Here is a 16,836-nt window from a genome sequence, read left to right on the forward strand (position 1 = left end):
TATCCAACTTAAGAACCTAATTGTGCTGGTACTGTAATAATAATATTTTATATATTCCAACATACACGGCTAATACTATAATTATTAGATGCTTATAACTTATTTAATGGAAAAGTGCCTAAATTGCCCTTCACCTATTAGAAATGGTACAAAAATGCCCTCCATCCACCTTTTGGTTCTAAAATGCCCTTCACGTCCAACTTTGAGCTCTAAAATGTCCTTTATTTAGCTGCCCCAATATTACAACAACACACCCAGTGTATTCCCATCAAGTGGGGCCGGGAGGGTGAAGTGTAAGCAGTCCATCCCACTACCTCAGATGAAGTAGAGAGGTTGTTTTCGATAGACCCTTGGCTCTGGACAGATACCAATATAACAAACAAAACACATAAAAGCATGCAACCACAATTAATACTATAATAGCAGATAGTAAAGGATAATAACAGAAACAAGACACGCACAAGGTAATACTAAAAACAAAATTTATTCGAAAAACATAGATATCACCAATGCACCACAAACGTACTCCTACTCACTAACCCTCTACCCTAATCCGCATCCTCCACACCTTCCTATCAAGGGTCATGTCCTCTGTAAGTTGTAACTGCTCCATGTCATGAGTAATCACTTCCCTCCAATACTTCTTAGGCCTACCTCTACCCCGCCTAAAACCATCCATAGCCAGTCTCTCGCACCTCCGTATAGCCGTTCCCCTCCTCATCACATGCCCCAATATTAAATCTTTTAAAAAAATGGTTTCATTAGTGACATGTCAAATTCCCATTGATCCCCAATTTAATTAATTAAAAAAATTAAAAACCCACAACACCCGACCCACATTCTTTGCCCGACACGCCCCATTCTTTAACCTGAACATGTAACTGAACTTGTTTTAAAAGGACTTCAGTTAACTGGTTCTCTTCCACCAACATTCTTGGAGCACGTAACTTGACGAAAATCGGCTTTCGAAACTATGAGAATTAATGGAGAAAAATATTAATGAATTGTGTTTACATAATTACATCGAGACCCTATATATAGACATTATAGTACAATCATTTTCCAAGTAGGATTTTTATATACTATTCCTATTTCTACTCATATTCTAACACTCCCCCTCAAGTTGGTGCATCCAAATCATATGTACCTAGCTTGTTAAAAATGTAATTAATACGAGGACCGGTGAAGGACTTGGTGAAGATATTTGCAAGTTGATCACTTGACTTCATAAATTTTGTAACAATATCTCCTGAGAGTATCTTTTCTCTGACAAAGAGAGAATCAATCTCCGGAGGTAGAACGTCTATCAGAGGATGATCCTGCCCAATCAGCATCTGTTCATCCAATGATATGCTCGTGACCTCGATCCTAAAAAAGTAGTTCTTTACCTGGAGTTGACTTTATATATCATAGAATATGAACTGCATATATCATAGAATATGAACTGCATCCCAATAACTATCACAGAGGGAAGTCATAAACTGACTTACAACACTCACAGGAAAGGATATGTCAGGTCTAGTCACGGTGAGATAATTCAGCTTTCCAACCAACAGCCTATACCTTTCAGGATCACTGAATGGCTCCCCCTGTCCTGGTAGAAGTTTAGCATTTGGATCCATAGGAGTGCCAATAGGTCTACATCCCATCATTCATATCTCCTCAAGAATGTCTAAGGCATACTTGCGTTGAGAAATAAAAATACCTGATCTGAACTGAGCAACACCACCTAGAAAATATTTCAGTCTGCCGAGGTCTTTGGTCTGAAAATATTGAAAGAGATGTTGCTTCAATTTAGTGATACCATCTTCATCATTGCCGGTGATAACGATATCACCAACATAAACCACCAGATAAATACACAGATTTGGTTGAGAATGTCGATAAAACACTCAGTGATCAGCTCCACTACGAATCATGTCAAACTGCTGAATTAATGTGCTGAATTTTCCAAACCAAGCTCGAGGGGACTGTTTCAGACCATAGAATGACCTGCGCAATCGATCATGATTGATCTCGCCGAATTTCCGGTAGGCGCACGGGGGCGCATAGGTGGTGATTTTCCAGTGGTTTGGGTCGGGTTTTTGTCGCCTGAGCTTTCAAATCTTCTTGGTGGTGTTGTGTTTTTCACACAACCCGCAAAATAAAAAAATACACAAATCAGTCACCGGAATTGACGCACGATGACCGAGTTCTGTTTTGAAGTTTCTCACTAACTCTCTAATACCATGTGAGAATTAATAGAGAAAAATATTATTGAATTGTGTTTACATAATTACATCGAGACCCTATTTATAGACACTATAGTACAATCCTTTTCCAAGTAGGATTTTTATATACTATTCCTATTTCTACTCATATTCTAACAGAACCAATTCATTGTATGGTCCTTTTCCAAACCTCAAAGGACTAATCTACCTAGAATTCTTGTTTCTTTTAGACAATCGTTTCTCGGGTTTGATTCCATTCGGGTACATTGAGTTGTAGAAACTTAAAGAATTGGAGCTCCAGGAGAACGAAGTTGAAGGTTCAATTACAACTGATCAACAGACTTTGATTGTTTTCAATGGGTCTCCTAATAAATTTGAAGATCCTATCCTGAAACTCCTGTCCTGAAGAGATTTTTGAAGAGTTGTTATAGGAATAACGTGGATTTGTGTGGTGGGGTTATAGGAAGACCTTGTTCAATACCCCCCACAAATCCACCTAAAGCACCAAGCGAAGAGAAAAAGAATGGCCTTAAAGTATGGAGCATTGCTTTGATTGTAGCAGCAGCACTTATTCTACTTTCAATCATGTTCATTTTACTATGTTATTTTAGAAGATCTACAAGAAAAGAAACACAAGGAGAAGACAAACTAGGTATGTACTACTAATGGGGTGGGGCGGGGCGGGTAATAGGTTAAAGAATGGGGCGGGTGTTTTGGGTTTTTAATTTTATTAATTAATTATATGGGGACCAACAGGAATTTAACACGTCAATATTGAAATCTTTTTTTTTTAATTTAATACTGAGGCTGTTAAATAAAGGGCATTTTAGAGCCCAAAGGTGGATGTGAATGGCATTATAGAGCCAAAAGGTGTATGGAGGGCATTTTTGTACAATTTCTAATATATAAAGGACAAATTAGGCCCTTCTTTTATTGAAACCTGGAAAAGCCAAGCCCACGCTGATTTTACTCCTGCTACTTTTTCTTAGCATGTTGATTTTTTATTTTGGTAAGGAAAACTGTTGTAGCAATGCCGAAAGGACCGAGCATGTACCAATAATTTTATATTAAATATAACTTTATTATTGCTACTGATTATCACTTCATGTAAAGAAATAAATCTTGGGTCGAACTCAAACCCAAAGCTAGCTCAGGAGGAGAGGATTTCCCGAGACCATATAAGGAGACCACCTATCCCATTAACCACCGATATAGGACTTCTTCACACCCTCCCTCATACCTGGGGCTGAACATCTGGTGCATGGGATATTTCAACATAGGGGCTAATCCTCAGGTGAGATCTATGTTGTGCGAACTCTTCGGTTTTGCTGCTGAACCCGTCTCGACACGAGACTGACGTGGGTGTGGGTGCTTCCACCGTCTCAGAATTGGTCAAATGATTTTGGATACGTTGACCAAACTCAAGAACAAATTTGAGGGTAACTTTGATAATAGACCGGCGACTTACCTGGCAAAAGTCCAACCGACGACTATAAAGTTGACAAACAAATCCAATTCGGGAAGAAAGAGACAATCATACTTGTGGAACCCAGCCGAACAAGAGAAAAAATTACAACTTGTCGAAGTTCTTAAGAAGAAACTGAGATCTCACGTTTTTGGGGAAGAAAGAATTGTGTCGGTGTCTTTATATTTATTCCTCAGAATATAAAAGTCGGTTGTGTCTTTATATTTTTTAATTCTTTATAATATAAAAAGAATCAATATATAATTATATATCGTAAAATAATATTTTAGTTAGAGAATATAACCCTAGCATTGAAAAAGTACTCCTAATTATACATAAGTTTCTTTTTTTCTGTAATTTATTATAGGTAAGTTAAAGAAACTCATAATACTAAAACTACTCTTAATTGAAAAGTAGGGATGCTTTCTTCTTTTTGTTCAATAGCGGGTTTTTAAAATGTCTTTATAATTCTATATTCATAATATTTGATTTTTATAGCCGAATCCTTGCACCCGTATCCTTACTCGGATTCGCACCCCCGAATCCTAAAATTTAAATTTTGACGAATCCGACTCTCGGATCTGCACCCATCTCAAATACCCGCACCCAAGTCCGAGTAACTTGGGGTGAGATAGGTCCTGCTATGATAACATGTTAAAGAAATGGATCTTGGGCCTAACCAAACCCCAAAAGCTAGCTCATGAGGGGAGGATTGTCCAAGACAATATAAGGAGACCACCCATCCCCTTAACCACTGGAGTCTTCACACTTCTCATAATTCAATGACTGCTCATTCAGCTTATATTTGTGAAATATGACCTACAACCTGGCCTGGGATATAAATGTTTTACCTAAAATATTACTTTCTGCATCATTTGGTGACCCATCCTTAGAGAAAATATACTAACAACTTTACCTTTGACACTGTTTTACAATTGTTAGCATTATACTTGTGCATAACAACTTGTAAGCAGAACTAATTTGACTGAGTAAGAAAAGCAACTATCTGAGATCATCAAGAATTAAGTCATTTCGCATGGCATAACCTAGTTAAGTGGATGGATAAATAAACACACCTGATAGGCTCTTTCCAGGAACCATCACGAGTTAAAACAAAAGAAGCTTTGGAGATTGCTTCTCTGAAGGAGTCATCCTCTTCCATCAAATATTTGATATCTTGTAAGATGAAAGAGAGTAATCCATCGTTATAAACAAACTCAGGCATGTGAGTGATTACATAATGTTTGATGAAGTCCGCTTTGGTAGGTTCTGCAACTTCTAAGTATTTATTCAAGATAATCCTTTCCTTGTCTGATTCAATTCTCAAGAAATCATCATTCAATAAATCTTCATGTACACCATTTGGTTTTAGCCATTTAGTTGACCTACTCAAAGATACCATTTTTCTGCTCTTGAATGATTCAAACATAGGAATTTCTTTGATGATAACCACCTGACTGCTATTCACAGAATCTTCACAGAACCACTTGGACTGGAGAATGTAGCTCCTAAGTTCATGCATTTCTCCCTCCAATGCATCAGTAAAGAGCCCCTCGATCTTTTCTATCTTCACAGCAGCTGCTAAAATTGCATTTAATATACCACTTGCATTGGGAGGCTGGACATAACGCATTAACTGGGGATGGTCTATTGGGAAGTCACGCGTCAATATCAGGCATCCAACGCGCAGCAAAAGCGATGACATATTCTCACTCCATCCGCCATCTTTGATAACATTGGAATTTTCCACTAGCTGCAGGAGATTATTGTTCATAACGGGCAAAATAGGCCACTTCGAAAACAAAGAGAGATCGTCACAAGAGGACTTGAGATAGCTCCACAGCAGTCTCATCCATTCCAAATCAGGATGTCCTTGACAACCAGGGACCCAGTTCACCTGTTTAGCCAGCTGCCAGTCTGCTGGGAGTAATTGCACAAAAAGTCTCTCAAGCAAAGGGCAAGTCAAGAAAGTAATGTTAAAATCTTCACTTCGGGCTACTTCACATAACTTGTCATAGAGAAAAGCAGAGATCCCAGAGTCTACAAGTTGGTGGGGAAGAGAATCCTTAAGAAGACCATATCCATCACCCTGAGCAATATATATTCTATCACTTTCCCCTCTCTTCTGAAATTTTGTAAACAAACCATTGGAAAGGGGTATCAAGGATAAGCCAAAATAAGTGGTAGATTGAACTGGAGTTCTTAGGTCAAGCAAGCAATATTCTAGGGTTAAGATCATAGCATTTTTATCTCTAAATTCACGATTCCTCCTAATTAAAAGAGTACGGAGCAGTTGAGGTGTAAGAAAATGCACTCCTGGGCATATCTCCTTAAATTTTTGCACAAGAGCCTCAGGAATGGTTGCTAATGGCAAACCAGCATTTGATAATGCATCCACAAGTTCTCGTGCCTTGTCAAAAGTGAAATCTGGAAAAATTGCTTGCTTCGTTGAGATCCACTGTCCACCTCTGGCTTTCGTATACAATACTCTAAGACCAGAATCTGAGATGAAGTTATAGAGTTTCCGCACCACTGATGCCCATGGTTCATATCCCATCTTTGTTGGCCAAAAAGAAAAGAATGAATCACATGGGCCAATTTCTGAAGCAACTTTCTCAAGCAAATAACCATAAGCTGGAGCAACAACATCTTCAAGTAGGTACATATTCCACTCCGAGCGTTTCCTCCCACCCCCTGCCATGTCATTACCAAACCATATATCTCTTCGATTAGATGATAACTCGAAATATGCATTGACATGCACAGGAAGCCCAGTAATCACCGGCAGTGGCAAAAAACAGAAGGCACGACCCTCAAAATTCTCAATGGCACCAGCTGTGGCCACGGGGAAGTCTAGCAATGTAGGAGCACTGAGATCAGATTTATCAAAATCACCAGCCAAATCGCTTTCAACTTTCATTGTGTGTAAACAAGTAGCAACACATGCCCAAGGAATAGCTTTATGGTACTTATTATCAAGATTGGCAAGGTTACTCTTACCTCGAATAAATCCTAAGCACTCACTAGTTAACCACAAATGTGCACAACCACCAGAAGTGCTCTTCTCGGACACCAAAATCTTATGACACTTCCATGGCAAGTCTATATTCACAGACTTACATAATTGGTTGAGAAACTGAGCTTTATTAATTTTTTCATGCCGCTTCCCGTACATAAGACTGAAGACCTGATGGTTTGGATTATTTTCATCATTCGGATCACCTACATATTGCTTGTCAACACAATGTAGCACTTGCATTTCACTGTTAGCACCTTCTTTGACAAAAATCGATATACTCTTCACATTCCGCAGGAAAAGCAAAGTCTGAGAGACAACCTCCGAAAAGGAACGAAATAGCGCTAGGACATCATCAGGTGTGTACCCTTCTTTCTTTATTTGGCTTCTCGAAGCAACATTTGCACTTCTAAGAGGGAAACGGAAGAGGGTACCTGGGAAAGAATGTTGCAAATCACACCCGAAATGCAGAAATGGAGAAAATTGGTCAGGAAATTGTTCTAATATTCTTCTCCCCGCGAATTTGATCCGTAGGCCAGGATGCGAAGGAGATATCCCGGGTAAATTGCAGGCATGTGGGTCAAACATAACAATATTTTCTCCTGAAACAAAAGTTGGAATATCCGTAAAGTGATAAACACAATTAAACCCCAGCCCAAATCTTCCAATGGCAAATGGTTTCTCTAGCTTGGTCTCTTGGCCTATACGAGAGATTGCATACAAATCTTGGGGAGTAAAAACAGAGTCGTTGAAACAGTACAAAGCAGGCCCCTGCCAATCTGCCATTTCAGGAGAGAGAACAGATGAAGTCCCATATTGAGTTTTATCCAATAAAAATATCACCTTTGAAGCATTAGCATCCTCTGCATTTTGTACCAGCTCAAACAGAGTCCCAGGTCCATCTGCATACATTTCAAGTATATGTTTAAGCCTGGTTGTTAATGCCTCATGCTGCCCAAATGCTTCAGCAGCACCAGACAAGCTCAGGTTCATGGAATCAGAACTTTCTGCGAGCAATATCCTTCGAAGAGAGCGTACTCCAAGTTTCTCAGCGACATCATTAGAAATGTTCCCATGCACAAATCTATGGACGGTTTGACTTGCATTAAAAGCCATATTAGATGAACTACCAAATGAGGAACTAGGATCTTCTGAATCAAGCAACCAGGGAGCATCGTTGTACACCAAATCTGTAGCAAAAAGCAATCTACATGACACATCAGGCAGGTAGATCTTAACTGGATCTTCAGTAAACTGAACTTCAGAAAGATGTTGTGCAATTAGAATAGCAGCCCTGATTTCTTGAGTATTCAAAGGAAGGGAGCCTTTCTTTATTGCCATTCGACTTAATATATTAGCATAATCATTAGGACACAAGAACTCTCGTATGCCCAGCTCCAGAAATAGTTCTTCGAATACTGCCAAATCCACAGGTATAACACGCATATAAGGAGCCAAATGAAGAGGACCATTGAGAACAACCTCATCAGTAGTTGCGAATCCATCTCCAACCCAAATCCAGCGACACCCCTCTAAAACAGCTTTGACAATATCAATTTCATCTGAAGCAAGCATGCTCATCAATATCGAATATATCCTTGGCATCGCTAAGGCCAATTCCTTCCTCAGCATTGGATCAGTGACAATCTCACTATTTTTCCCAAGCTCAAGAAGCTGTGCAGCAATTACACTTCCTGCAGGTGGAGAGGACCAACCTAATTGATTAGATAAAGCAGAAGAAGAGCATTCTCCATCCAGTATGCGCATGCTTGCTGAGACAAGCCACAAATCAGAGTATAATCTCACAAGTTTAGGAGGAGCAACCATGGACGAGACAGCAGGCCATGGTAAAGATTGATACGGAGAAGAAACAAGAACTGGGCACCAGCATATTAACCGAAGATCACTCCAGAATTTCTCTAAGTCAGATTTAACATGACGAGGTTTAAGAGAATTTGTAGCTCTTGAGAACATTCTATTCATGGTTCCACGATCATCCTTGGTTGGATCAGGTAGCCATTTAAATGCATTCACTTCCAAATATGAAAGAAGAACTTCACCTCTAGAATGAGCAGTTTCTGGATTGCTATGAATCATTTTTTCCACCCTTCGAGCACTTTGTATCACTGTCTCAGTGGACACAGTTGTCCTGAGACCCAAACCTTGTAATATGTCTAAAATACCAGATTCCTGGAAAGCACCATAAGGAAAACTATCACAATCTTCCAATAAAGCATATAACTCCTCGTTTCTAGGATCATACAGCACCGAAGGACTTCTCATGGAGCCATTAGATGTAGGGATAAAGTCCAAGTTCCTCAGATTTTCTTTAAAATGTGTATCCTCAACACAGAGATGAGGTAGCTCTCTCAAAATCATAACCATGAAGTTATCACGAACATCAGGGTCCAGCAAATTGACCCTATTTAAGACGTGCTTCTTGTAGAAGTCTGCCTTCCTCATACGTTCAATACCAAGATATCGATTTAGCACCTCTTCTTCAGTATTTGAAGAACTACTAACAAACACAGCAGAAAGGAGAGATGCAGAACAATCCAAAGGCGGCAAGTATTTTTGAGGGTTTACTAAATCAGAGAACTGAATGCTTTCAGGGTGCTCCCCACCATAAACTCGATAAATAGGCAACCTTTTGCAATTGCATAAGTTGGGCACATCCATACAATTGCCAATATACCACCTCGGGTCCAGAAGAAATCCACGAAGCTCGTCTCTTTCTTCCACTTCCAGATGTTGAAGAAAATCTTGTGTTCTCTCACTAGAAGAGACAACATCAAAGATAGACATCAGAACACCACCACCATCAGCATCACAGACATAACTAGATAAGTCTGGATGTTGAAAATCATGACTGCTATCTAGTATCTTGCATCCTATCTTAATCAGAACATGTTGCATTTTATCAGACAAGTTTTCTGCACTGAGCATTTTTAAGTGCCTAGATGGTCTATACAAATGCCCTGAAGTTGATGGTAAGATAGGCCAATCACCAAAGAAACTTAACTCTGCACATTGATCTCTGAGATAACGCCAGAAGAGCACAAACCATGACAAAGTTGGATGGTTAGAACAAGACCCAGGGTCCCAAAGAACTTTAGTTTTATATTTCCATTCAGCAGGAAAAAATTTGGGCATTACTTGAAGAAGCTTAGGAACACTGAAAAAACTAAGGTTTGCACCAGATGCCTTCGCAACAGCCGTCAGTCTGTCCAATAAATAGCAAGGGACTTTCCTGTCGATTAGTCTATCAGAAAGGTTATCAAGAAGTGCATATTCTAAATTGTTGCATATAAAATAAGAGATCCCATTTGTTGGTTCAGACAGCAAACCAAAGTCCCCATTTGCTAAAGGAAGTAAAGGCAAACCAAATGCATGTATGCCAACCTCTGTATCAACGAGGTCCTCAAGGCAATACTCTAACAGCATAAGCCTGTAAGATCTGCCTATTGCACTTGCAGACTTGCTTTCCCTAAGATAATGGCGTACTGAATCCGGTGTAACTATTTTCCATTTGATAACTGTAACACAAGTCACAAGCATATTATATAATCCATTTGGCAAACGAACAACAGGCATGCCTAGTTGGACAAGCGCATCCTCAAGCTCTTTGCTTTTTGACCACTTGCTATCATGAAGAAAAGCTTCTCTTGCTGAAACCCAGTTTCCACCGTTGACATTGGAATAGAAAACAGGGAACTCAATGATGTTCTGGTAGATGCGTTCAACTAAAATATTCCATGGCTCTTCAAATGAACCAGTGGGCCATAAAGAATAGTAAGTCTCAGTAGGACCAAGCATCTGTTGCACGCCCAGCAGTAATTGAGCATAACTAGGAGCTACAACATCTTCTAACAGAAGCCTATTCCAGAGAGAACGAATTCTTCCAGATCTGTCCATATCAGCTCCATACCAAATGCCTCGACGATTCGAGGAAACCTCAAAGAATCCATTAATATGTGCACTTAATCCAGTTTTGACAGGTAAAGGCAAGAAACAGAAAGCCTGGCCTTGCTTAAGTACATCATCCTGAAAAATGTAAAATAAACAATGACAGAGATATCAGATGAGTAGGCAACAAACTACCTAATAGAGAAGCTCTCCTTGCAATTAAATAATTCTTGACGGGGGGAGGGGGGACAGAGAGGAAGCATCCACAATCCCCCTAAATTCTGAACCCAAGACACGAATTTCATACGTCGTGAAGTTAATTAATACTCGACAAGTATACTGGAGTCCTAAAATCTGGTTTTATATATAAAAGAAACCAACAATTCAAAAAAAAAAAAAGGAACAGCTAATTCCTAACATTTATACTATATATAAGAGAGAATGTGAGAGTTTTGTAGTCCTCACAAGCCCATAATTGGAATTTCAAAAGTTGCTAAATGTGTTTTTGACTCAATTAGTTAATTATATCTTGGCCTTTGTCGTCATTTCCTTTCTTAAGAATTTCCACATGGGCCTTTCTAATTGGCCTACATTGATGTCATAGCAACTACATATGAATTCTTTTTTTTCTGATCAAGTAAAAGATTTCATTGATATTAACAAGGGGCATCTCAGCCATACACAAGGGGTATTACCAAAAAAAGAGAAGAACGGCAAAATATGGTTCTCTCCAAAAGACGCCCAATCCTCTATACAAATGGGAACTACATACATGGGTGCACCAAAAGAAAATAAGGGATCCACCCCTTCAAAAGCTCTCCGATTTCTCTCATTCCAAATGGCCTACATTAGAGCAAGAGGAGTAACATTCAACGCCTTTTGCCTTTTTCTTCTAACTCAGCTCCTCCAATTGGACATCAACTCCTTCACAAATCTTGGCATCACCCAAGAAACGCCAAACCAATCGAAGATATTCCCCGATAACCCCGTGGCTAATTTGCAAATGCAATAGAATATGATCCACGTCCTCACCCATCTCCTTGCAAAGGAAGCACCAACTCAAGCATACAACCTTTTGCTTTCTAAGATTCTCCGTCATTGAGATAACCCGTCTAGTAGCTAACCACATGAAGAAGCTCACTTTCCTCGGCACCAACTCAACCAAAACATTAATTACGTTTCACTTCTTGAGGGTTAAATTATATATACTTTAATCACAATTTTTTTAGAAAACAATATATCGATAGGAAAATTGCAATTTAGAATATGTGAGAAATAATGGAGAAAATATTATTATTGAATGTTGTACCTAACTAATTACATTGAGACCCTATTTATAGACACTACATTACAATCATTTTCCAAATAAGATTTTATATACTACTCCTATTCCTGCTCATATTCTAACATAATATTTTTCGTATATCTAAATTTTAAATTAATCTAGCCCAATTTAATTCCGAAGATTAGTCAAATTGTTGTTAAAAAATGAAGTTTGGAAAAATGCAAACTAACTTTGAAGCTAAAATTTCTTTTAGAATTGGAGTGTCAGATCTTAGTATACCTTTTATTCTTAAACCTCCAGCACTTTTGCTTCTGTAGTGACTTCGTATGTGCTTATAAAGACATGTCTAATATGCCACTAGATTATATTAATTATCCTATTAGAAATAATATATATATATATATATATATATATATATATATATATTATTTCCTTAATTAAAATAGCTATAGTGAAACTAGTATTATATGTTTAAGTTGTTCATCAACGTGAGTCCCATCCTCAATCAATTAGATAGGATAACTCCCTGCTGTTCTACCTTAAAAACAGAGATGACGACACACATTGAACACACACGAGGACTAAACCCATACCAACAAGCACTGAAGCCTAGGTACTTTAGTAGAGCCAACAGTTAGGTTACTTACAAGCCCAATGTTGAGCATACAGAGACAATCAGTGGGTTAAGAACCCATAGAAAACCAGAACAAGAGCAATTTCAAATATATGACACATCAATTATAGGCGCCTGAAGCACATCCCGCAAAAATATGTTACCGAATAAGGGATAGGTAGATTAGATAAGTCATTTATTTTCTTTTTCTTCTCTCAATCTTTTTTTGTTTATTAACCAGCGCCCGAGGGATGACCTATTGTGTTTTCCAACCACAGGACTAACTTAGATCTGGTCTGAGTACTGGCAGAGGAAAGAAGAAATTTTACCAAGTACTTCCTCTACTCCATTTTCAATGATACAGTTTCCTTTTAACCTTATCCCGAACTGTTCTGTGCCTTCTTCATTTTCAATTATACAGTTTCCTTTTAACCTTATCCCGAACTGTTCCGTTATTTCATTTCATTTTACATGGCGCACTGCCCTTTTAACATATCCCAAATTGTTCTAACCACTCCATGAAATAACATAAATAACATTGTGCACACCATTCAAAACTTCCAATGGTGAATTGATTTTAATTAAATTAGTACATCATAATGATACAGGAATATAAAAGTTGGGCCGTTTGGCCATGCAATATGAAATCATGATTTCAAGTCATAACATGAAATCATTTGAGAAGAAATTGAAGTTTTGTTTGGACATGCAATTGTATCATAGCCCCACACTTTTTTTGGCATCATAGCTTAGTTAATGTAGAGAACTACCAGTCATACTTAATTGTTAAGTTATTTTATATTATTTAAAATATGTTACCTAATACATTTTCCAAAGAATTTTTGTCACAAGATTTATTATTAACAAGGTCATCACACGCATTACACCAAAGGTGAGATGCAAATACAACAATCCTTCCTTGATTGTATTGTTAAAATTCAATGATATTGTTGAGTTAGGTAACCCTCTCATCTAAAGCTTAAGTTGCTAAAGAGAGCACACGTTTATTTACTTGACTATATTCTCAACATGCCCCTCAGCCTCACATCCTGGCCTGGTTCTTTTTCATGGGCTGAGCCTGAGGAGATTCTTTTTGAACCTAGTTTCCAATGTTAGGCCCCCATATTATGTCGTTCACGCTCCATATGTCTAATCCCAAGTAGGCGAGGGTCGTTAAAGAGTCTGACATCGGTTGGTTAAGAGATGGGTGGTCTCTTTGTATGGCTTGGGCAATCCTCAGCTCTTAAACAAGCTTTTGGAGTTGAGTTAGGCCAAGAACCAATTTTTTCATGCTATCAGATTAGGTAGAGGTCCTCGATCCAAATATCCCCGCTATCCAAGCCAAATAGAAAAAAGAAAACATTCAGGCATTTGGCCAATGAATAAGATCAAATCAACACGTGAGATGGCGGGTCAAGACATAATATAATTAAATAATTAAAAAGTAAGTTCTCTCTGCCCACTTAAACTTCCAGATAAAATGGTCACACACTTCAACAAATAGTAAAAGTCCTTATATGTGAAGTGTGACTTCACCTGTTTACTTGATTGATTGAGTTGTACACTGTAAAATAACTGGAAGGGAGAAACAACAATACCTTGGATGAATTATCTGATATGCAAGCAGCAACTGATGCCCAAGGCAGAAGGTGAATATCAAAGTCCTCTGATGCTTTCGCCGCAAAAGCACCTATCCTGCTAGACGGTGAAGACAATCTTTGTACTATATTAAACCTATCAGTTCTCTTCTGAGGATGACTCCCATTAAATGCCTCACTCAAGAATTCCAATGGGAAGGTATCCACGAAGGAATCATTTGAAACAGGCAATTTTGATAGTCTCAGAAGTGCCTGGCGATGCCAAATGGTATCACCATTGTCTGAGTTCACGGAGCAGGAATATGTCTTCTGTGGCTCAGCAAAATCAACATCCCATTCATATATCTCTATTGATAATACACTTTTAAGAAAAAGTAGTGAGAAAACTCCTTCCTCGTAAAGTTGTACCAACATTGACGAGATATCATCCTCCATGTAGACTTGCTTGGAGAGCTTACTACTAGCAGCCTGATCTGCATTCCTCAAAGGGAAACGGAATAAAGTTCCATGGAGAGGACTTTGCATGTCACAACCAAAAGCACAATACGGAGAGAACTGATCCTTGAACAGTGAGATGGCTGAAGAACTAACATACTCAATCCGTTTTCCAGGATTTGATGCTGAGACATTTGGAAGGTAAACACCTTGGGGATCAAACAGTACAACATACTTTCCACTTACAAAGGATGGCAAATCAGTTAGATGATACACTGAGTTGAAGCCAACCCTGGAAGAAAACACACCAATTCAAAGAGATACAGTGATTGCATTTGCCAGAGACTTAACAAGATTGAGGAAAAAAACAATGCAACTTCCCCCCAACCTCTCAGTTATTTCCCTTTTTAAGCAAAAGGTGCAAAATGTTCTGAGTTTTAAATTTACTACCAAGTTCCCAGTGTGATGATATGTTAGAAATTTAGATGATATGTTAGAAATTTAGATAAATGAACGGGGAAGAATCTCCGTCAGAATTACTAATAGCTATTGCAAAAATCCACAATTAAAATAAAAACGGCAATAGTTGGTATCAAAAGGTTCTTTCGAAAAAAAATAAACACTCTCTACACTATAGCAGTTGATATATCTGCACCTTCTTCAGAGAATTATAACTTACAACTCATTGATTGGATTACATAATACTGAAATTTTTTACTGTAACAGCTTCTTTCCGACAAAGGTTCGCACTAATTTTATTTGTTGTCCACTTCCCTCAAGTGCTTCCACGTGACCGCATAAAATTTGAACTCACCAATAAATACAAACAAAATCACAAATTTATAAAATCACCCTAGTACCAGTCCAAACTCCAAAACCGGTGATCTCTGCCAAGCTATCTTAATCTCAAGTTGAATTTTGCAATTTTATTATCAAAATACTTTTGATTTGATAAAGTGTCATTTACTCAAAGTATACACATTACGCGTCCAGTTAACGAATTAGCAAAGGTCATTGCCAGTTTCACATTTAATCAAACAATTGAATATATGAAATAACGAAATTACCCAAAGCGGCCGGTTTTCCAAGCCTGGCCATGCTTGCCACTGCCACCAATCCTAGAAATACTAACAAAATCCTCTTCAGAGAAAACGGCATCGTTGTAAGCCAGAAGGGCAGGACCTTGCCACTGTGAGAGCTTATCGGAGAGCAATGACTCGGTCCCGTGATTCCGTCGGTCAAGGCAGAGGCAGACTTTGGTAGCTCCAGCATCGTCGGCGTTCTGAATGAGCTCCTTAACCACCGTTGTTCCTTCGGGATAATTCAGCAAAACCTCTCGGATTCGCCGAGTTAGATCTACTTTCTGACCGAAATCTTCAAGGAAGATTGAATCATGCGACGGAGAATCCATTATTAGGGATCAGTCACCTTTAATCGCAATCTGTGAGTCAAGTCATCACATAACAACAGAGTAGATTATTGATGTGAGAACCAACAATAACCGACTGAACAAGAGGGAGAATATATAGTTTATTTTATATTTTTTTAGTTAATATATCTGTGAAAGAAGATTAAAATGAGGCGCCAAGCATGAATGATAAATCTTTTCCTTTTTTATTTCTTTTTTGGAAGGACTAGCATTATGATGAAAAAATGTTGTCTTAAAATGTTTGGTTAAAGTTTAATGGTGTTTGACTCTTAAAAAGGAAATTGTGACAAGTATATTATGGAATTAAGGAAGTATTAGGTTTTCATGTTGCAAAACACTTGTTAGTACTCTAGAGCTCAATTCAAATATATTATCTGTATGAATGTTGGGTGATGTAATTTAATAGACTCAACTAAAGTACTTGGTGAGGGTCCATTTACTCTATCTTTGGTAGGTAGGTTTACCCGAGACACGTGCTTTTAAGGTGCAGCTGCCCTGGCAGTAGTTCAATTAGGTATATCATAGAGGGTGTGGGCTTGATTTATAAAATTGCGACCTTTCTCCATTATATTGGATATTCGATTTTCATCCTGCAAAGCACCTGTTAGTACTATATATAAAAGTAACGGAATCTATGTGCACGTCCCAAGAAAAAAGTATGTGTACACGTGCTTCAGTTCCTTCTTGCTGTTGAGTTAATTAAGTGTGTTAGTCATTCTGTTAGTTGTTAGAGATAGTTTTCATTTGAACTGTCTGTTCTAATCTTATCGAGAAGATTAGATCTAATTTTACTGCCAGGGTGGGAGTCTATACATAGTTAGTTTGCAGGTTTTATTTGTGACCTTTGTCCATTATATATGAATGTTATCTTGCAAAACA

At 38.3% G+C, this 16,836-nt stretch overlaps 1 protein-coding gene across 1 annotated transcript in view; it reads right to left on the reverse strand.

The window, feature by feature from the left end:
* Positions 1–16,195, reverse strand: part of LOC107857596 — a 75,780-nt gene extending 59,585 nt beyond the window's left edge. The window contains exons 1-3 of the mRNA XM_016702414.2: positions 15,596–16,195; positions 14,094–14,820; positions 4,752–10,735 (exon numbers count right to left, since the gene is read on the reverse strand). Coding sequence (XP_016557900.2) covers positions 4,752–10,735; positions 14,094–14,820; positions 15,596–15,939 — 7,055 coding nt within the window. The 5' untranslated portion in view covers positions 15,940–16,195. The remainder of the gene's footprint in view (positions 1–4,751; positions 10,736–14,093; positions 14,821–15,595) is intronic.
* Positions 16,196–16,836: the final 641 nt, after the last annotated feature.

The sequence above is a fragment of the Capsicum annuum genome, chromosome 2 (assembly GCF_002878395.1).
Source record: "Capsicum annuum cultivar UCD-10X-F1 chromosome 2, UCD10Xv1.1, whole genome shotgun sequence".
In the NCBI taxonomy this organism is placed as follows: Eukaryota; Viridiplantae; Streptophyta; class Magnoliopsida; order Solanales; family Solanaceae; genus Capsicum; species Capsicum annuum.